This window comes from Galeopterus variegatus, unplaced genomic scaffold (assembly GCF_000696425.1).
Source record: "Galeopterus variegatus unplaced genomic scaffold, G_variegatus-3.0.2 Scaffold1973, whole genome shotgun sequence".
Taxonomy (NCBI): Eukaryota; Metazoa; Chordata; class Mammalia; order Dermoptera; family Cynocephalidae; genus Galeopterus; species Galeopterus variegatus.
In genome coordinates, this window is record NW_007728084.1 from 246082 (window position 1) to 268820 (window position 22739).

The 22739-nt window shown below is 45.3% G+C and overlaps 1 protein-coding gene across 1 annotated transcript; it reads right to left on the bottom strand.

Moving 5' to 3' along the window:
• Positions 1-518: 518 nt before the first annotated feature.
• ACTG2 (actin, gamma 2, smooth muscle, enteric) lies at positions 519-21193 on the bottom strand. The gene is made up of 9 exons (XM_008579885.1): positions 21109-21193; positions 12322-12483; positions 11096-11224; positions 8108-8218; positions 7757-7841; positions 5713-5874; positions 4666-4857; positions 3358-3539; positions 519-740 (listed from the first exon to the last, which is right to left on the bottom strand). Exons 2-9 carry the CDS (start codon positions 12445-12447, stop codon positions 597-599), a joined length of 1131 nt encoding a protein of 376 aa, XP_008578107.1. The 5' UTR covers positions 12448-12483; positions 21109-21193; the 3' UTR covers positions 519-596.
• Positions 21194-22739: the final 1546 nt, after the last annotated feature.

Genomic DNA, 22739 nt, shown 5'->3' on the forward strand with positions numbered 1-22739 from the left:
TAATTCGGGGGCAAAATGCAACCTAGTCCTCAATGACAAAGGATTTCATAGAGATCTTAAGCCCACTATGACCTTCCTTCACTTGAGATAAAATAGCACTGTTTGACCTGCTCATATGTCACACTTATGTGGCTTCTGTCATAACTCTTTGTGTTGGTATTCTCTAGTGTATCATTCTTGAGTACAAGGACTTATGTCTCTGAAAGGCTGTGATTCTTAACTCCCAAGAGTCATCTAGCCCTCATTTTTACTCATGTTGAAGGAAAAGGAGACAAGATGGCCTAGAAGAAGGAGCACTTGCTTTGGAGTCAGATACACTTGAATTTTAATCTTGATTCTATGTGATCTTCAGCAAGACCTTAATTTCTCTGAGCCTCAACTTCCTCATCTGCAATATGGGGATAATAATAGCACCTACCTCACAGGGTTATTGTGTGGATTAGAAATCATGTGTGAAAAGTCCTTTACATTGTGTGTGAGACACAGCCCAGGAAAAAAAAGAGCCCCACACAGAGAAGTAAGGCTTATAGGTTTTAATGTTTAATGACTGGTAACAGAGCAGTCTCGAGGGGGTCCTCAGAGAACCTGTTCTGACTTTAGAAGCACTTCCTGTGGACAATGGAGGGCCCTGCTTCGTCGTACTCGGGCTTGCTGATCCACATCTGCTGGAAGGTGGAGAGAGAGGCCAGGATGGAGCCCCCGATCCAGACTGAGTACTTCCGCTCTGGGGGAGCAATAATCTGCAAAGAGCAAATGTGGTGGATCATGATCAGTCCCCAGGGGGATAGGCAAGGTCGTCTTGATATCATGTTGTCATGCTGCCAGGCTGCCCTGGGAAAGGGCAGCCACCAAGGTCAGAAACAAACAAGATAAACATTGTGGTAGATTAGATATTGCTCAAAATCTTCAGTCCCCATCCCTCCTTCTGCCCTTTGGTGTGAAGAGTGCACTGCTCCACCCTGAGACTTTAGGCTGGGCCATGTGTTTGCTTTGGCCAATGGGATGTTGGCAGCTATGACCCAAACAAGGGCTTGCAATTTGCTTGTGCAGTTGGGCATGCTCTCTTTTGCCCAAGAAGAACTTCCTCGAGTAGCTGTTGGCTCTTCAGCCTGGGCCTCATAATAAGACATGTGGATTTGATCTGAGCTGGCTGGACCTGCAGTTAAAACAGAGCTGTCTAACCATGCCTGACCTTGGTCAGCTGACTCCCAGCTGATCTACACATGCAGGAGCAATAAATGCTTATTGTTATGTGCCCCTGAGATTTTGTGGTTGGTTGTTACTCAGCAATAGCTGACCAATACAAACATCTATAGTGGCAGCCCTGTTTTGTTCTTGTCTGGAGTATGGGTGCTTTGGCAGGTTGGGCTGGGCTTCCTCCATTCCTGAGTCTAAGCCTGTCTACCCAGACCCTGATTTATATCTGAGAAGTTCTCAAATTCATAAATACATTGTTCATCCTTCCCACTAGGAGTCCTGAGCTTAATTTTTTGTCATGTCAAACAACTCTGAACTCCACCTAAAAGCAGATCCAAAAGGACGATGACTCAAACTAATTTCTTAGTTTCTGAAGGGTCTGAGAATTCAGTGCTAGAGCAAACCAGATACTAAATTGATTTTTTTTGTCTCCTTACAATCTTTCTATATATTATCTAAATTGCAGAAATCATGGAATTGCAGAATAAGAAGGATCTTTTGAAGTTATCTTATTCAGGCAGACTAAACTCACCCAGATGCTCCTTGGACAGAAGTCTCAAGGACTGGGAATGCACAGCCACTAGGAAGGTAACAGATTTTATTGCTGGGCAGTTCTAGCTGTGAGAAAACTCTGGCTTGTCTTAGGTGGGCGGTCCTAAATTTCAGCTCCCCTCAACCCCAAGTCTCTTCTTCCATGTCCTTGAGGCTTGCCTCATCTCCCCCAATTCCTCTACACAAACCCTGCTGTTTAATGTGGTTAGGATGCTTGCACACACCCCTGGGCACCTTTGCTTGCTCCATTTCCCCTGCTCTGGAGTACCTTTCCCCTCCTTTTGTCTTATTTAGGTTGCCCTTGCATCGATCATGTCCACTAACTAGATCCAAAACTCTGTGAAGGCTGACACATATTGTTAAGCTCAGAGCAGTGGCCCTTGAATTGGGAAATCCATCAGATGACTGGTGGTTGCTTATCAGTATAGGTAATGGGGGCTCTCCAGACCTGTTGAACCAGATTCTGGGGGTGAGGCTAGGTGTGGATGTCTTGACACACGGACCTGGTAAAAAGCCCCATCCCAGGCCTGGTATGATGCCTTCCACATGGCAGCCCTCAGTAAGTGCACAGTTCCTGTGTCTCTGAGGGAGAAGAGCCCGCAGGTTCTCACAAGTTTCCCGGGGGCCTGTTCTGCTTTCCTGCGATGAGCACCCTCTGTTCGGCAGGGGGAGGGCCTGGGGCAGCCTTCCTTGTGCCTTCCACATGGCAGCCCTCAGTAAGTGCACAGTTCCTGTGTCTCTGAGGGAGAAGAGCCCGCAGGTTCTCACAAGTTTCCCGGGGGCCTGCTCTGCTTTCCTGCGATGAGCACCCTCTGTTCGGCAGGGGGAGGGCCTGGGGCAGCCTTCCTTTGTGAAGTTTCTTAGAATATTGCCAGAGAACATACTTCCTCACATCAGGCCTGCTCCCCCAATACCAGCTTTATTGTGAGACACTGTAACTTTCAAACATTTGTTTTTTCTGTTTCCAACTCTTTTTCTAAACCTGTTAGCAACAAAGTTCCTAGAAGCCCTTAAAAGGTCTGTATGATTGCTTGGGGCCTGGAGGCTGGGGAGCAGCTGTAGAGATGGGGGGCTCCCATTCTGCAGAGGCTCAAAAGGTGGGAAGCCCTGGTGAAAAGCAGGGTGGGGAAGGCTGTAGCCAAGATGGGGCAGTATGCTGGAGGATGTCCAGGAATCAAGACATGTCTCTGTGAGTTTGAAGTGGCAGTCAGCCCTACAGCCAAACATCCTCTCTTTGGAACTTTTACCTCCTCTGGGGTAATGTTCAAATCCTTTTTAAAGTTTAAAGATGCTGTAGTGTTGCCTCCTTTTCTCCCTTCCATTTCCTTCCTCCTGATTTCCTCCTCAACCCCCTCAATATTCTCTTCATCCCAAATCCTTTCCACCCCTTCTCATATGACATCCATGTGATTATGTTTGAGATCCCACACTAAGTATGTCTCCAGCCTATCAGTGCCCAAGGAACACAATCTCTTGAGATAAAATTGGCCCCAGACTAGGCTGGTGCTGAACCCAGGAGACCACCAAGCTGCCGGGCCAGACAGCATCTCCCAGGAAGACTGATCTTTGTACAAAGAACAGGGTGGAGGAAACTGGGGCAAGACCCACCTTGATCTTCATGGTGCTGGGGGCCAAGGCTGTGATCTCCTTCTGCATCCTGTCAGCAATGCCAGGGTACATGGTAGTGCCCCCAGAGAGGACATTGTTGGCATACAAGTCCTTACGGATGTCGATGTCACACTTCATGATGGAATTGTAGGTTGTCTCATGAATTCCAGCAGACTCCATGCCTAGTGGAGATCGCAGTATTGACTCATTAGCCACCATTTCATAAATACTCACACCTCCAGCTCCTCATAAGGCCCTTTGCCTGTTGTTGCAAATACCCTAGTTCAGACCTTTAATCACTCCCCAAAGAATTACAAGTTCAGAAACCCTACCTGGTCATGGTCCTGCCTTTAGTTTCCCCCTGTTCTGCTTGACCTTTCCCACTGTTGCCCGAGGCATATTTCTGAAGGAACACTTTCATCATATCATCTTTTTTCATAGCTTTATTAAGTTGTAAGTTGCATACCATAAAATTCACCCTTTTAAAGTGTACAGTTCAATAGCTTTTAGTATATCCACAGAGTTGTGCAACCATCACCACAATCTAATTTTAGAGCATTTTTAACACCCCAGAAAGAAACCCCATACCCAATAGCTGTCACTCCCCATTTTCTTCTCCACCCAGGTCCAGCCCTAGGTAAGAAGTGGTCTTCTTTTCTGTCCTTAGAGATTTGCCTGTTCTGGATGTTTTACATAAATGCAATCCTATGATAGGTGGTCTTTCCTGTCTGGCTCCTTTCATTCAGCATGCTTTCCAGGTCCATATGTGTCCCAGCATGTATCAATACTTCATTCTTTTTATTGCTAAAAAGCATTCCATTGTGTGGACATTCCCATCGTATCATCTTTGACAGTCCCCCAGGGCCCACAGGTTGACATCTAGCTACCATAGCCTGGCGTCAAGTTCTTCCACAGGGAAAGGTCCTGCAAGCCAAACCAGTTCATGCCCCCCTGCGTGGCCTCCCCTGCCTCCAGTCTTTTTTCCATGCAATATAATTCCTCACTGTAGCTAAAGGAATGTTCCTCAAGTACAGCCTAAAAACATTTCATGTGTTTACTTCATTCCTAGTTTCATGTTATATTCCCAGTCCTTCTTTTCCTTTATCTTGATTTCCTTAACCATTTACTTAAAGTTAGATATTCTCGGTCGTATTGTTTATATATTTTTGGCCCTTCTTGGGAAGATGTGGAGTAGATGTAATAATAAACAATGCGTCTGTGACTCCTGGTGTTTCTCTTTCCATACCTCTCCCACCCCTTCACCCTGCCCTCCGGATGGATGGGCAGGGACTATGGGCAGCACCTCACCAATAAAGGAAGGCTGGAAGAGAGTCTCAGGGCAGCGGAAGCGCTCATTGCCAATGGTGATGACCTGCCCATCTGGCAGCTCATAGCTCTTCTCCAGGGAGGAAGAGGAGGCTGCTGTGGCCATCTCATTCTCAAAATCCAGGGCCACGTAGCACAGCTTCTCCTTGATGTCTCGCACAATTTCTCGCTCAGCTAGAAGGAGCAGAAATGACAGAAAGTGGATACTCGGCTCTGTTATTTGATTGTCCCATTTTGATCTCCATGAGAACCTCCAACTTACATCTATTTTAGATTCAGTCTTAGGATGATGATAGAATTCTTCCTGAAGAGGGTCAAGGGTCTCTCCATCCCATGTTAATTTCCCACCTCTTTCTGAAGTGGGGTACAAAATATTGATTCCCAAGCAAGACTTTACATGGGATTTTCTCCTTTGTTCTAATCATTCTGTCCTGCCAAAGCCATGGGCCTTCCCAGGGGCCTTGAAGGACATATTTTCAATCCAGACTCAGACTTATATTTTGTGATCTTACAGAATCTAGAAAGGCACCTACCTAAAAACTCCTCTTGCCCAGGTGGGCCACATAAAACCTTCCCCTTAGAAATTCAGACCTCACTGATTCCATCTGTCCTCAGACACAGGCACCCCTGAGTAATAAAATGCATCACCAGATCTTTACTACCATTCAGGCCTGTAGAAACTAGCTGTGATCCTGGTATAGAGATGGAGAGAAGTAGCTGGTCCCTGGGGAAGGAGGGAACACTGGGAAAGGGTATGAAGGAGGGCTCAGCCAAGTGCTACTTAGGGCAGCTAGGCCTAAGCCTTGTGCCCCTCCCCAGGGGGTCTTGGTCAGGAATCCCTTCCTCCTTAAACAAGGCTGCCTTGACCATCTGATCTTGTCCAGAGCCCAGCCCCAGCTTTGGACTCCCAGTCTACCCGAAGAGAGTTTGAGGACAGGGCCCCAGAATTTGCATAAGTCCTGAGAACTTCTGGTCCTAGATCAAATTTGATTATGACCTCAAGTCAGAATCAGGAAAGGGGCTGGATACCTGTGGTCACAAAGGAATAGCCCCTCTCTGTGAGGATCTTCATGAGGTAGTCCGTGAGATCGCGGCCAGCCAGATCAAGACGCATGATGGCATGGGGCAGGGCATAGCCTTCATAGATGGGGACATTGTGGGTGACACCATCCCCTGAATCCAGGACAATGCCTGTGGCAGAGAGGATAAGACCTATGAAAACCTCATTCTTGTCTTTCATCTATCTCTTCCTGGGACCTATTATGAAATGATCTTCAGTTACCATATTTTCCTTTAGCAGTTAAGAAAATTCACCCATCATGGGCCGAGCCCGTGGCGCACTCGGGAGAGTGTGGCTCTGGGAGCGCAGCAGCGCTCCCGCTGCGGGTTTGGATCCTATATAGGGATGACCAGTGCGCTCACAGCGCTCACGGGCTGAGTGCAGTGCGGCCGGTCTCAAAAAGGACAAAAAAAGAAAAAAAAAAAATTCACCCATTGTGAGAATCATCAATCATATATTTTGTACACATCAATTTTTTTCTTCCAACCAGTGCACTCACAGCGCTCACGGGCTGAGCGCAGTGCGGCCGGTCTCAAAAAGGACAAAAAAAGAAAAAAAAAGAAAATTCACCCATTGTGAGAATCATCAATCATATATTTTGTACACATCAATTTTTTTCTTCCAAATGAGACTGTAGGCCTCCAAAAGGCAAGTAAAATGTCTCCTTTTCTTGTATTCCTTGAAAAATTTGCGGTAACACACACTTGTTGATTTGCATTAAATACAGACTGGATCATTTACACATCCTGTGGGCATCAAACTAACACATATGCACACACAATCAGAATGTTAGATCTGGAGGGGGCTGTGAAAACCAGACGATTTGAAAAAAAAAATTAACAATCTCTACTGATGAAACTTTTAGTAATTCATAAAAAGAAGTAAGCTTTCTCAGCATAAAACCCTCTTGAACCAATAGCCCCATCATAATTGATGGGGAAACACAATATCACCATTATTATTTAATATTGCCTTGAATGTTCTAGCCAATGCAATAAAGCAGAAAGTAAAAATAAGAGGTATTACTAACAAATGGAAACAGAATTATCATTATTTGCAGATGATATGGATTTTATACCTAGAAGACCCAAGAGAACCAACAAACCATTAGACCTAATTAGATGGTTCAGAAAGGGCCAGATGCAAAATAAATATCCAGAAACCAGTAATTTACTCTTGTACAAGGATCTTGTTCACAGCATATTTTATAATAAAAATTAGAGACAACCTAAAAGTCCAACAACAGAGAAATGGTAAACTAAATAAATTATGGAACCATCATACAATGACTACCATATGGGCATTAAACATGTTTACAACATAAAATTAATGTAAGGTGCAGGATACAAAATTGCATATGCCATGCATTTTCCCATCACTGTCCTTATCACCTGCAGTGAAATTATCTTTTATTTTTGTCTCCCCCCAACTGAACTGTTAGCTCTGCAATGGCGGGAGCTGTCTTGTTTGTTAGTGGATGCCCACGGCCTGGTACAGAGCTTAGCACATTGCAGGGAGTAATGGAAAATATTTGATGGATGAATAAATGGATAAATCAATGAATATCTGATGAATGAATATTTGAACAATGTTTATGGAAGCTGTCAAGTCCCTACTAAGGATCACTTTATATTGAAGTTCTCTCTGTTTGCCTGAGCACCTTTCTATACCTGGGCCACATACCTAACAATCCACCATCACAGGTTCTACTGCCGCTGCTTCATGAGTCGGAAACATTCCAATATTGCTGGAATGTGTGTATAAACTCCTGGAAAGACTACTGTGAGAGCAGCAGCCCTCACTGGATGTACTAGTTACGCTCTAGTTGTGTAAATTCCTTACAACTCTACTGGGTAGTCTCACATCTGGCATTCCACATGGGCAACCCCATCTGTTATTCCTAAGAAGGATTTTCCCTGGACTTTGGCTTTCTATTGGATTCTTCTGAGCAGGAGCCCAGCTTTTCCCCACCTCCTCTGAAGTCAGAAAAGGAGTGGATTCCAGGCTACTCACCTGTTGTGCGGCCAGAGGCATAGAGGGAGAGCACAGCTTGAATGGCGACGTACATGGCTGGGACATTGAAGGTTTCAAACATGATCTGAAAGGACAATAAGAATAATGGATAGTTTGGCAAAAATGACAGTACCTCTTGGCTACAGAATGGTTTGAATCTTATTGAGGGCAGGGACTTTAATTTAGTACTTCTTTATCCCACACCCACCTCCCATAGGGCCTGGCATGGACTGCTCCCATAACAGGTCCTTAAAAAATTCTGTTGCATTGATGTCTGAAGGGGAGAAAGTACCTGGCCACGCATCCATGTTGCATTCTTGTGCCACTGCTCAAGTTTTCCTGGCCTCTTACCTGGGTCATCTTCTCCCTGTTGGCCTTGGGATTTAGGGGGGCCTCTGTGAGCAGGGTGGGGTGCTCTTCAGGTGCTACTCGCAGCTCATTGTAGAAGGAGTGGTGCCAGATCTGGTTGAGACAAAAGCCAGATGAGCCCAGCAGACTCACAGTGGGCTGGAAAATTCTGATTGACATGCCCATGTTGCTGGAGTGTGGCACAATGCTGTACAGGATGGGGCTGGATCTGGAGAGGAGAATGGGCAGCCCTGGGAATTTCTGATTGACATGTAGAGGGCATATACCTCCTCAACAGGGCCCCAGGCTGGACACAGACCTGGGGCCAATATACGTGTGTGTTGATTATTTGCATTTGAGCTTCCCCCTTCTTCACTCTGCTTCCTTTCTTCCCCTGCTTTGTGCCCTGGGGGGCCAGGCCCATTGCATCACTCAGTGTTCACTGCTTCTGGCTTCTGACTTTGTTTGGCTGATGGAAGATACCAGCAAGACATTGGATGGTGGGAGGAGAGAAAGGTCAGAGTATTTCTCCCAGCAATGGTGTGACCCTCCATGAACACAGCTCCCGTTGGATGACTCCTCTTCCAGGGCTCCAGCTCTCACTGAGCTCTAGAGACCCTGTTTCCCCACCTTGCCCCTTCAGGCGTAGGGGTGTAAGAGCTCCTACTCTTGCTGGTACTTGGGTGCCTCAATGTCCCATTCTGGCTGCCTTAACCCTGCTCATACCTCTGTAAGTAGTCCTTCATTTAATCTGTTTCAGATCCCCAGCTGAGTATATACTGTCTCTGGCTGGGAACCTCACAGAGACACTTGGGCTCAGTTTTCACTGTTTATTATTGACCAGGCTGGTGCTGTACAGGGCTAGGGCATGGCAATTGGAAGACTTTTTGGTTTCTATCACCATCAAAGAGGCTAAACCCCTCTTTCCTTCAGAATAAGAAAGTGGCTGTTTTATCTCACCCTTACCTGAGTTCAGTGTTCTCACTCCTAGAACATGAAATAATTAGATAGGTAAAAATCATACCTAGTTGTTTTGCTTTAATTTTTTTATTTGTTTCAAATGAGTTTTCACATTTGCAACTTTTTACAATTTCTGTTTCGCAAATTATCTGTTCATGTCCTTTGTTTATTTGTCTGGGAACAGTTCATATTTTTAATCATCAATTTGCACGAGTTGTGTATATTAATCCTTCAATGCACTCGTAATATTTTTTGCAATTTGTTGTTTGGCTTTTAAATTTGGTTTTATTTTTGACATACTAGAAGTTATAATTTTTAAGAAGTCAAATTTGTTATACTTTTTCTCTATGACCATTTTCATCAGAAATTTGATTAGATGCTCACATTTTACTTTATTGTATTTTTTATCATTTGATTTTTATATTTAAGTTCTATATTCAATTGATATGTGTTTGGTGAAATGGTATAAGGTAAGGGCTATAACTGAAGATTACTCCACCTCCAAAATAACTAATCAGTTGTCCCAGAATAATTCATTGAATAATCTTTTTCTCCCCTCTGGTTAAAAGTTTCATTCATTATATATTTCCTCTTTACCTTTGTGCTGATACCAAATTGTTTTAATTTTTATAACTTTATATTACATTTTACTATTTGAATATGGCAAGCCTCCTTTATAATTTTTCTTACTCATTTTGTTCTCATAATTTTTGTCTATTTGTTTCTCCAAACCTACTTTATGATTATTTTGCATAATTTTTATTGGAATGGCAATGAGCCTATACATTGGGGAGATTTGACACCTTTACCCTATTCAGTTTTTATTTTAAGGCACATAATATATTTTTAGGGGTTTCTTGAAAGAGTTCACATGTTGTCACTATTGCGAATGAAATATTTTGTCTACTTATATTTTCAAATTAGATATTGTTAGATATACATGAATATGTGTCATCTATTGAGCACTAAGTATGTTCCACACCTTGGGATTATACTATGTATTTACCTAATTCAATCTCTAAAGCAACCAAGTATTTCTATCTCCACTTCACAAATGAGGAAACTAAGGCTTAGCGGGTGGGATTTGCCCCAGATCTCTCTGCCACTGCTTTCAGGGTCTCCACTGTCTAATGAGAAAGCAATTGCATTTTATAAACTTATATCACATCCAGAGTGACTGAATTTAGGATTTAGAGAAAAGTGTAAGTGAATTACAGATTTCACATCTCTTAATTCTGCTCACAAAGCCCTCTATTACATCTCAAAAAGACAGTCATTGTGGAAACAAGACCTCTCAGACAACTGTCAGTAGGATTGATCAAAAGAATATTAGGAAGGCTCTATTAGCATGTTGACACATGATTTTGTCCATCACAAACTCTACCATTTAAAAATTTTTCCCCCCTCCCTGCTTTTTTTTTACAAAGAAAACTTCTAGAAACCCCTAGAGTCCTACTGAAAATTTTCATTGGAGAGTCATTATAATAATATAGCATCCATACATCTATCTGAAGTCATGACAGAGAAAATAAAAGGGAAAGAGGGCTATTGGAGGGCAGTCTGCCTCTTTTGAGGCATTATCAGCATTTTAAAGAATGGGTAAGCGCTGGCTACAATGAACGCTGCATGAAATGATGAAGCTGGGAATTCGGTGGGGCTGGGTCTTCAAGTGCCAGGACAGGGAGTTAGGAACTGACTGCTGATTAATGAGGAGCTACCAAAAATTCCTGAGGAGGTGGGTGACACAAACTGATTTGTTTTTAGAAAGATAAACTTTGCAGCAGGTAGAGAATTAATTGGATGAGAGAGGTCAGGAGACAAAGAGACCAGCTGGGAAGCCATTACAATTGTCCAGGGTGAAATGTTGGCATCCTGGGTTGGAGAAATGATCATAGGGATGGAAAGGAAGAAAAAAGGATGTGAGAAACATTTTGGAGAAAGAGTTGACAGAGCACAGTGGTCTATGGGAAATGAGGGGCATGATGATACCTTATCATTAAAATAAGTACATTAGGGGAAGTGCACAGATACCTTCTCCATGTCGTCCCAGTTGGTGATGATGCCGTGTTCAATGGGGTATTTGAGAGTGAGAATCCCTCGCTTGCTCTGAGCCTCGTCCCCCACGTAGCTGTCTTTCTGGCCCATTCCCACCATTACACCCTGCAATGCAAAAGAGGAAGGAAGAGCAGGGAATTGGCCAAGGGCTCCACACAGAGAGATTCAGGCACCAGAAGTTCTCTTAATGAGGATGAGGATATAGGAAAAAGAGCCTTTCTTCCCCTAGAAGCAGAACAGCAGGAGACAAACATGGGACAGATGATGGTGAGTATGGAGGAGGGGACAGAAGAGAAGGTGGAGAATTTCTTGTGTGCTGATCTCTCTTGAGAGAAGACAATGTCATTTTCTGAGAGAAAACAGGGCCCATCCATATATTTCCTCCCCTCACCTTACTTCACACACACACACACACACACACACACACACACACACACACACACACACACACACACACACACACACACACACACACACACACACACACACACACACACACACACACACACACACACACACACACACACACACACACACACACACACACACACACACACACACACACACACACACACACACACACACACACACACACACACACACACACACACACACACACACACACACACACACACACACACACACACACACACTGGACTTGTGCTTGCCCTCCTCAGATACCCTGTTTTTGCACTTCTACATCTCCAAATCTTTGCTCACACTCTTCTCTCCATCTGCTAAAATTCTCCTTATTCTAAGGTATCCCTTTTTCTATGAAGTCTTCCCCTTCCCAAGTCCCTCTGTTCAGATTTTATCCCTCCCTCCTTTGTGCTCCCCTGGAAGTATTTTGCCTGTCCTATAGCCCACGATCTCAAATTAGTTGTGTATCTTCATGGACTATAAATTTCTTAAAGACAAGAGGCTTGTTCAATTGCATGTAGTTTAAAAAGTTTCTTTTAAACCTAGCAACCCCCCCAAACTTAAGCCAGACATAATACCATCATTTTGTATCTGATGGATACTGGGTTTGGCCCTGGATATTTCTATTTAAAGGGTCCTGCTATATCAGTTGATTTGAAAAGAGCCCCCCTCCCCACACACACACTCTCACATACTCACACACATGCACAGATCAGCATAGTCTCCACAGCGCACTGCTTATTCCTAGTGGCTCAAAGCCTTGGATCCACATGAGCACACACCTGGTGGCGAGGACGGCCCACGATGGAGGGGAAGACAGCTCGGGGGGCATCATCTCCTGCGAAGCCCGCCTTGCACAAGCCGGAGCCATTGTCACACACAAGTGCCGTGGTCTCCTCTTCACACATGGTGAGTGTAGCTGAGTGAACTGGGGGCTGGAGCACCTTGGGAGTTGGAGGAGAAGAGAACCAGTCAGCCACTTGTCATATCATGTTGGAGACAGTCTTCTTGGCTTTGGGGCCTGACCCCACCTGCAACCAGGGCCCAGCTCCAGAAGAGACAGGTGTGGACCTGGCTCTCACTCTGAAAGTTGGTCCTCTTCCCTCTACCTTGCTATTACGGACTGAATTGTGCCCCTCCCCCCAATTCATATGTTGAAGTCCTAACACCCACTGTATCAGAATATGACTACTTTTTGGAGACAGGGTCTTTAAAGAGGTAATTAAGTTAAAATGAGGTTATTAATCCAATATGGTTGGTGTCCAATATAACTACTCCAATAGGACAGGTGCCTTTATAAGAAAAGGAGACTAGGACACAGATGTGTGCAGAGGAACGACCATGTGAAGATACAACGAGAAGTCAGCCATCTGTAAGCCAAAGAGAGAGGCCTCAAAAGAAACCAACCCTGATAACACCTTGACCTCAGACTTCTAGTTTCCAGAACTGTGAGAAAATAAATTTCTGTTAAAGCACCCCAGTCTGGGGGGCCGGCCCGGTGGCGCACTGCTACAGTGCGCCACTTGGGAGCATGGTGGCGCTCCCACCGAGGGTTCGGATCCCACATACAGACCGGTTCCCACTCACTGGCTGAGCGAGGTGCGGGTGCGACACCGAGGGTTGCGATCCCGTTGCCGGTCCCGGTCCGGTACAGGCGCGACACTGAGGGTTGCAATCCGTTGCCGGACACGAAAAAAGACAAAAAGGAAAAAAAAAAAAAAGCACCCCAGTCTGTGGTAGCTTTTTATGGCAGCCCTAGCAAGCAAATACACCTGCTTTTAAAAACCTGAAATGGCTACAAAGTTTTCATCCAATGGAGGGAATCACTAAAAGACTTGAAGTTTAGAAAAGGAATTGAAAACATTTGCAATATACCTAACAAAGGATTACTACTTACAATATATAAAGAACTCCTACAAATCAATAAGAAAGAAGTTGCTCAAAAGAAAAAGACTATGAATAGAAAATTGACAGAAAAAGAAATGCAAATAACCAACAACTATATGAAAAGATGCTCAGCCTCACTAGTTATCAGAAAAATGCAAATTAAATAAGACCATTTGCCACCCATTGGATTGTTAAGATCAAAAGTTTTATAATAGGTGTTGGCAAAGGTGTGGGAAAACTGGTATTTTTTAACTAGAAAAACACACAATGCACAATTTTAAACTACCCAAATGTCCAAATTATGGGATATATTGCAGTTAAGAGAAGAGCAAAGCAGATCTATATGGACTAACATTGGTAGATTTCTAGACCATTCTGCTGAGTGAGAAAAGCAAGTTGCAGAATAGAATGTATAGCATAAAACCAGTATGTGAATTCTTTTTAAAGTACAAAGCGGTATTGTGTATTTTCCATGATTTTCTATTTTTGGGTGTAAATACATAGCAAAAAGTTCTGAAAGGATACCTAACAGACTGGTCATTGTGTTTACCTCTGGGGGTGGGGAAGGGGACTGGGAGAGGAGGTGCTGGATTATATCTGCAATGGTTTCATTTCCTACAAGGAAACTGTATTCACGTATAGTACATATAACTAAAATCAATAACTTGACCTAACATATCATTAAAGAAAAAGGTTGGGTGTAAATACATAGCAAAAAGTTCTGAAAGGATACCTAACAGACTGGTCATTGTGTTTACCTATGGGGATGGGGAAGGGGACTGGGAGAGGAGGTGCTGGATTATATCTGCAATGGTTTCATTTCCTACAAGGAAACTGTAGTCACGTATAGTACATATAACTAAAATCAATAACTTGACCTAACATATCATTAAAGAAAAAGGATGCAGTAGTTATGAGTGAAATGTACAACCCTAAGCGTAGAAGCACCTTGAAGAGGAAGGGGCAGCCTGAGAAGAGGGAGGACAGGCAGGGACTTCGTGATGGGACTCATGGTCTGCTGCTTCAGCAGATGAAGAAGACAGAGAATTCCCTCCTCCAGCACTGAGATCTGAATTAGGACAGATGCAAAGTGATGAAGGAATTAGTTTTCCAATATTTGCTGCAGGCTTCCTTCCTTTTTTTTTTTTTTTTTGAGTTAAAAGACAGCATCCAACAAAGTTTTGACACTTGGCAGTGAAGGAGCACAACAGAGCCTCAGGAGGCAATGAGCAGATTTCCTCCCAGCCTGGGATGACCTGGTGGGATGGAAGGGAAGTGAGGAAGGCCCCAGCCGAGGGGACAGGGGGCAGACTTTCAGACGTCCAAGGAAAAGAGACTTATGAGGCTCAGAAAGAGCAGACAGCCAGCCGTGTTAGAGGAAGGCCGGCCAAAGTTTCATCTGGAATGTGCCACCACAGGTGGCTCTGCTGTGGAGGAGGGAGAGAGATGCTACAGAAATCTGCGACCTTGGCCCCAGTCCTGAAGCTGGACAGCGAAGACCATGACCAAAGCAAAGAGGAGACAGCACCACAAACCTCTGAATGCAAGGTCAGAAAGGCCAAGGAGAGACTGAGCAGAAGCTTTTAACACAATTTTAAGAATAAAACGGAGCCCTTCCCAGTTATATTTAAAGCAAGGCTCAAACGAGGGGAGAGGTCTGCTGTGACTTCTTAAATCCAGCTTTGCTTCTATCTCTGTTGATCCTCATGGCCTTCTGAGGCTGTGGAGATTGAGCCCCAGCTCTCTAACCCACCCGCAGGGCCCAGAAAAAAGCTATCCCTGTGATAAAGCCATGTGGCCAAGCAATAATACAATTAGGCATATTTACAGCTGCCTGAGATACTGTCACTAAAAGGTGTTAATTAATGGGTCAATGTCAACCTGGAGGCAGTGACATGCCTCAGGGTTCCACTCTGGGTCCTTTCTCCTGTGACAATTTTATAAATGAATTGGATGAAAATATAGAGCATACACTGATTAAATTTCCAGTTTAAACAGCTGGGGGAGGAAGTAATATTAAACATGTTGGATGGGAGAATCAATATCCAAGAAGATTTCAAAAGGCAGAGAAAATGAGCTGAATCAAACAACATTAAACTTACTGGGATAAATATGAGGTCCTACATAACTAAACTATGAAAGCTCTTTTTCAGCATCTGTGAGCAGGACCTCATGTCTTATTGACTGTCAGTGGGGTGCTGTGGCCAGAAGAGCTATCCTACCCCTCCCCAGCTGGAGTGCTGCGTCCAGTTCTTGGGGCCACCCTTGTTGGCAAAGGTATGGAGAAATGGGCTCGCATTCACTGCTAGTGAGTGTCAAATTGTACTACTTTCCGAAGGAGGATTTGAGAAAAAAAAAAAAAAATATATATATATATATATATATGTGTGTGTGTGTATTTGTGTATATCTTTTGTCTCGACAAAAGCACTTCTAAGAACGTATCCTTGTGAAACAGTCATGAGTGAGTGCAAAGATTTGGCCAAGAGCCTGTTTATTACAGTTTTGGTTAAAATGATCAAAATCAGAAACAATCTTCATGTTGAAAAAGTTATTGAATAATAAGTAAATTGGTTTGTAAACTAATTGCCAGAAACCCCCATACAATGGAGAAAGCAAAATATTTAATGCAGTGGAAAAGATGCAAGTTGCTTTGTTAGGTGAAACACAGTAGTATGTTCAGTGGTTCTATTTTTGGTAAAAATGTATTTTTAATTTCAGAAATTTGGGGTCCTTCTCATATATTATTTATTTATCCTCACAACAGCCCTGAGAAAAGATATTTTAATTCCATCTTATAGATTGGAAAGCAGGTCTCAGAGAAGGTAGAGAACTTGGCCAGAGAACTTGGCCAGAGATCTAGCCAGGAAGAGACTAGGAGAGGCAGGGCTGGCATCAACCCAGGACAGGTTCCAAAGCCCGAGCATGCGCCTTTCTTACCGTGTTAGTGAAACTCTCATAACTTCTCCATGTTTGGTGCTTTTGCTTCTGCCTGCCTGTCTCTCTAGAGCTGTTGGCAGCAAAAGCCTTAAAACAAAAGGACCTGTATTCTTTTCTTTCTATGAACCTCTGAATCCCTCCTATGCCAGGACCATGTCTGGATTTACATTCATAGTCCCAGCACTTAACTAGGTGTTTAGCACATACGTGCTGTGGTTTGCATGTCTGTCCCCTCTACTACTCATGTTGAAATTTAATTGCTACTGTAACAGAGATGGGACCTTTAAGAAGTGATTAGGCCGTGAGAACTTTGCCCTCATCAATGGATTAATGCCCTTATTTCAAAAGTGGGTTCATTATAGGTGAGTTTGGCCCTCTGGCTCTCTTGCCCTTCTGCCATGTGAGGACACAGCAACAAGGCGCCATCTTAGAAGCACAGCAGCCCTCACCAGACACTGAATCAGCTGGCACCTTGATCTTGAACTTTCCAGTCCCCAGAATTATGAGAAACAAATTTCTATTGTTTATAAATTACCCAGTCTCAGATATTCGGTTATAGCAGCAAAAATGGACTAAGACAGTAGGTGCTTGGTAAATGTTGGATGATAATCCCACCACCTGAGTGGCCCCCTCCCAGACATGGTCTGCTCTGCCCTTGAAATCTCCGGGTCCCCACGGTCCAGTCTCATTAAGGCTTGCTCACACGGGCATGATTCAGAACCCCATGGGCACGGTTTTCTCTTCACAAGCTGGCCAGCAAACAGCGATGCTGCCCTGTCCTAGCAGGAGATCCACCTTGAGGGGAAAACAACCTCGAAAGCTAGAAGGTGGCCAAGAGGCAAAGCAGCACCTCTGTGACTGTCTCGCTCCAGGATCCGCTTAGCGTCCCTCTCTCTTGTGTGATTTATAGTTCAAGCCTGTCTGGCTTTTCAATGAACTCCGGGACCCCCCGGAGTCCCCTATTACACAGAAAGAAAGAGAGCGTCGGACTTTGTTTCTCAAGCAGAACGGCAGCTGAGACAAGCCACAAAGCGACTTCAAGCTGTCACCAAGCCGTTCTGCAGCACTTCAGGTGGCTTTCAATCTGCTTTATTGAAGGCGGAACCAAATGAGAAGCGAGGGCGGTGAAGGCGGGGCGAGGGCTGCTGCAGTGGAGCCTCCGCGGGGCCCACGCCGCCCTGGGAAGGAGGCTTCTCCCCGGAGGCAGGAGAAATTCTAAACCTTCCTCAGCTGCTTTCTGGTAATTTGTGGCTAGACTCGAGCATGTCAGCTGAACCAGAGCCAAAGTCACTGTGGTTTCCTGGGGTCACAACCGCTTTGCACTCGCGGGAAGCAGAGCGAATTGTTCTGGCTTCCAGCACGTACTACATCTGGGCTTCATTGAGGATCTCACGGAGTTAGAAACGCAGCTTTGATTATTTTTTCCCCCAAAGGTGGCCAAAAACCAAAAATATATGAATGCAAATAATTTGCTCACTTAACCTACCTCCCTGGCCAACCCCAACCCAATGTGAGGGCAGAGCTGTTAAAACCCACCTTCCCCTCACTCCAAAGGGACAAGTTTGGCTCCAGAGTTCCTCTCCCCACTCCCTTCTTCTCCCTCCTGCACCCCTTTCCCACGGTCCAGTCCATGTGTCCCTCTCTGGCCCTCAGTTTCCTTCACTATAAAATGGGAACAATCACATCTATCTCACAGGATGGTGGATCAAATGAAGTAAAGATAAGAAAGTGCTTTATAAATTGTAAATCAAGGTAGGCATACTCAGGCCTGTTTTTGTATAGTCCATGAGCTAAAAATAGTTTTTACATTTTAAAATGATTAAAAAAAAGCAGAAGAAGAATCATATTCCATGACCCTTAAAAATTACATGAAATTCAAATTTCAGTGTCTATAAATAAAGTTTTATTAGAACACAGCCACACCCATTCCTTTACATATGTCTAGGGCTGCTTTTGATTCAATGGCAGAGGTGAGTACCTGTGACAGACAACTCCAGGCTTGCAAAGTCTAAAATACTTACTATCTGGCCCTGTACAGAAAAGGTTTGTCAACCCTGTTGTAAAAGGCTGCATAAGTAAATAATTTTTATTAATCTCTCTTACTCTTCTCCATCAAAACTTGCTCCCAGGATGGAGCCTGTCATATATGAAGGAATTGAATGATCTATTTCACAAATCAATGACTATTGAGGGTTGAATTTATGCTAGTTTCCAAAGACATTTTCATTTCAAATGCAAGTTTTAGCCCTAAAAGTAAGGCCTCTCAGATGATGAGATTTCAGACAATGGTTGGGTACATATTTGGGGGTTACGTCTTCAAATGACGTGTATGTAGGTGCCTATCTGCCTGTTATGACCTGCTGCAGAAAACCTGGCAGAGAAATCATTTCATGAGAAACACTCCCACACTGGAAAATTCTAACAGCACCTATAGTTAACTTAAGGGTATCTTCACTGGGTTCATACGCATTAGTTCAATTAAAATTTCTGATCATTAGGAATCTGCCTTTGGCGTCTGCTCTTCCAGCTCTTACCCCGGCCTCCCGTTCACTACCCCGGCTCAACTCCTGTCCAGAGCCCTCTCTGAGCGCCAGACCTGCACAACCAACTTGCCGCTGTGCATGTCCCCCGCAACCCCCTGGCCCTTCAACTCGATACCTCCAGGACTGCTCTCCTCACCACCGGCCTCTAGTTGGAACCGCCCTCAGAGAATCGCACCAGCCAACCCCGGAGGCCACACCCACCACCCTGGCCCCGCCCTCTTTCCTCTCAACCAATCAATCACCAGCCCCTCTGGTAATTCTACCGCCACGCCACAGGTGTCACCAGCTCCGGGCCACCGCACACTGCAGCAGCGCTCTTACCCCGTGCAGGTCCACTCTCCCTACAGCTGCCAGAGCAGTCCCTTCAAAGGGCAAATCTCTTGCTGTCACCCTCTAGATTTAAACCTTCCCAGGGCCCCCGATTTCCCGAACCTTTAGTTTAGCTAATCCAGCCCTGCCCAGCCCTGTGGATTTAGCTCTCTCTGCTTCCGGCCTTGCGATCTAAATTCAGTGGAGTTGGGCTATTTAAGAGTCCCAAAGACCATGCTTTCTCTTTACCAGGACTACCCTACTTCAGGACCCAGCCCAGGCACCCCTTCCTCCAGGAAGCCTTCCCTGATAACTCCTAGGTTGAGCGCGGGGCTCCTCCAGGGCTTTACCCCTTTCATATATATTTATCTACTTCATGGTTCTCATCTGTTTATTCGTCTTTCCCAGTGACTGCAGAAGCCCCCAGACTGTCCCTAAAGAGCAGGGACAGTGCCTGGCATATACTAAGTGCTTAGTAACTGTTGGCAGAATAAACAAAAGGAAGGAGAAAAGAAATCTCCGCCAAGGTCCTTATGTCATACTGCTCATCCAGGTTTCTCAGGCTGGCAGGTAGATTCTCACTGCTCGTTGCAGTCTCTTCAGCACCCACTGATCTCTGCCACAGCAAGCTCTGCCTCTTTTCAGCCCGAGGGCTGACTCAAAGTCCAAACCCACATTCAAATAATAAAAGAGAGTATTTAGAGCCTCACTATGCAAAGCGCAGTTCCAGACCAGTAGCCTCAGCATCACTTGGGAGCTTGTTAGGAATGCGAATTCCCAGGCCTACTGAATCAGAATCTGGGGCGGTGTGTAGAGCAATCTGTGTTTTAACAAGTGGTCCAGGTGATTCTTAAAGTTTGAGAACTCAAGGCCAGACCCTGACAGTGTTGAGCTGAATGCTTTATACGTGATCTCATTTAATCCTCACAACAGTGCTGCCAAGTAAATATTATTGCTATTACCCCCATTTCGCAGGTGAGGAAATTGAGGATGCTCAGTAACTGTGGTAGCCAGGCAGTCTGCCTCCAAGGCTTGCACTAGTACACCAGCCTGACTCACCTGCAAAGAGATGCTGGCAGACTCTGATCACAAAAGTGGAAGGTCTCATCTTCCTCTTAATTCTTTGTGCACATGTGTCTCTGTGTGTGTTGGGTGGGACAGTGGCATTGGCAGGTGGCTTCACAGCTGGGTGTGTCTTTTGGACAAGCTGCTTAACTTCTCTGGGCCTCATTGTCCTCATCAGAGGAGAATAAATTAGATGGCTACCAAGTTCCTTCCAGCTCTAAAACTTCATGATGCCACTGGACACTTGTCCCCACCCCACCCCTGACTTTCCCTATCCCCCAAAGACCTTAAGACTTCAGGGACTGAGAAAATTCTCCATTCATCTCAGCGAAGCACAAATCAGAGGACAGAGACCCACAGGGGGACTGAAGAAAATACTCTCCCATTACCAGCATAGACATCTTGTGGACACCAACACCATTGTTGTCTTTCATTCAAACACCCTGAGAAGAAGTTGTTTTTCTGCAAAGTATTTACTCCCCTAAAACAGCCTCCCAGACATTCTGACCCATGACAAAGGACATCAGGGTATCGATCTGTGCTGGCCCCGGTGAGCAGGGTAAATAGAGAGGCAGGCATCACATCCCTGCGCCAATCTGAGCGCAGGGAGCATGGTTCCAAGCTGCCCCTGCCCCGAGATGCCTCATGGCCAGAAATGCCTTTTCCTGGCAGGCAGCAGTGTGCTTGCAGGCACTACTGCACACCAAGGGCCTTGCTGTGTGACCTGGGTCAGCGTCACAGTAGCCAGGCCAATCTTGAGGAAACTCCCGCACCCAGGGAGCCCCAGAAAGCAAGAGGCAGCTGAAGCCGTACATACAGTACTCACCGAGCGTATGAGAGGTTCTTCTCCCAGTGACTGAGGGCTGCTGTGTCTTTGGCATAAGTACCAGAGCAATATAAAACCCCAGAGGCGGATCTTCTTTAAACAGAGTCCCTAAAAAGGCCAGCTGACGGTGTGTTAGCAGTATTACCATATAAGGTGGTTTTTTCAATAAATCGGCCTTGGGGGGTGGGGAAAGGGGGGTGGGCAGAGTGAATTATCATTTGAAAAATGTATGCAAAAGGACTCGAGTGGCAACAACCCCAGTGCTAGTGGATTTGTTCCTTTTAAGCTTCACTTGCATAAACAGAACTCACACCAGGCCTTATAAGCTGCCCAGAGTGAGGCCAGATGCGGCTCTGCTCCTGGAGAGAGAACCATACCAAGAATGGCAGTGGGCCTTCTCTGTCCACACCTCCCTTCTCAGGCCCTGCTGCCTGCTGCCCCTGGGTCTGCCTGGGACACCCATGCAGTGTCCCCAAAGTGGGTGCAATTATGCCTTATCTGGCACAACCTTGGGACAGCTAAAAGCCGAAGGGAAATGCCATCTTTAGCTGGGAAAAAAAAGTCCCCTCTGACCTACTCATCTGCTGCCCCTCTGCATGAGCTCGTAACCCCTGGGCCGAGTCACCTGGGGGTCCCAGGACACCTTAAGCTTCCTCTGGAACTTGGCTCTTTCCTGTCTCCTTTCCTTAGTGGATTCCCTCTACCACTCCCTAAATATTGAGAACTACAGACTAAGTAAGGGACCTGCTTCAGGGCTGAGACACACCTAACAAGACTCACAAGCCTACAGAATTTTCCCCAGTCCTGGGTTCTCGCTCTTTTTGTAATTTGTGTACCCCCTTAGGGTGGCTGTGTCCTTGCCCACAGTGTCAGCTACCAGTTGTGTGGTAATCACTTTCAGCTCCACATTCCCACAGTCCCAATACCTCACGCCCAAGCCAGACTAAAATGATCAATTGCCTATTGGAAGCCTACAGAATTTTCCCCAGTCCTGGGTTCTCGCTCTTTTTGTAATTTGTGTACCCCCTTAGGGTGGCTGTGTCCTTGCCCACAGTGTCAGCTACCAGTTGTGTGGTAATCACTTTCAGCTCCACATTCCCACAGTCCCAATACCTCACGCCCAAGCCAGACTAAAATGATCAATTGCCTATTGGACATCCCCATTCAGATGACTCTCTGGCTCTTCAAACTCAAGCTGTCCGAAATTGAACCCTTCTCCTCTACCCTCAAATCTGCTGCGCCTCCTGTGTTCCCTACCACTGAGTTCTTCCCCTCAGTCCCTCTAGAACTTTCTAATCAGTCTAGAACCCTTTCTCTCCCTCATTCTCCCACAGCCACCTGGGCACCCTGCCTGTGTTCCAGCCCTTGGAAATGTGTCTCAGCTCTGTGTCCGCCCTTCCATCCCTGCAGCCCTTTCCTGCTTCAGGCACCGGTCCTGTCTGGTCTGGAGTGGGGCACAGCTTCCTGACTGGCCTTTCTGACTATGCTCCGTCTTCAGACACGGCATTCCCAAAATGTGGAGGAAATGCAGCATCAGCATGACATGAGAATATGTTTGAAATACAGATTCTGAGTCTTCACCCAGCCCTGTTGAATCAGAAACTCTGGGGTGGGGCTCAACCATCAGTGTT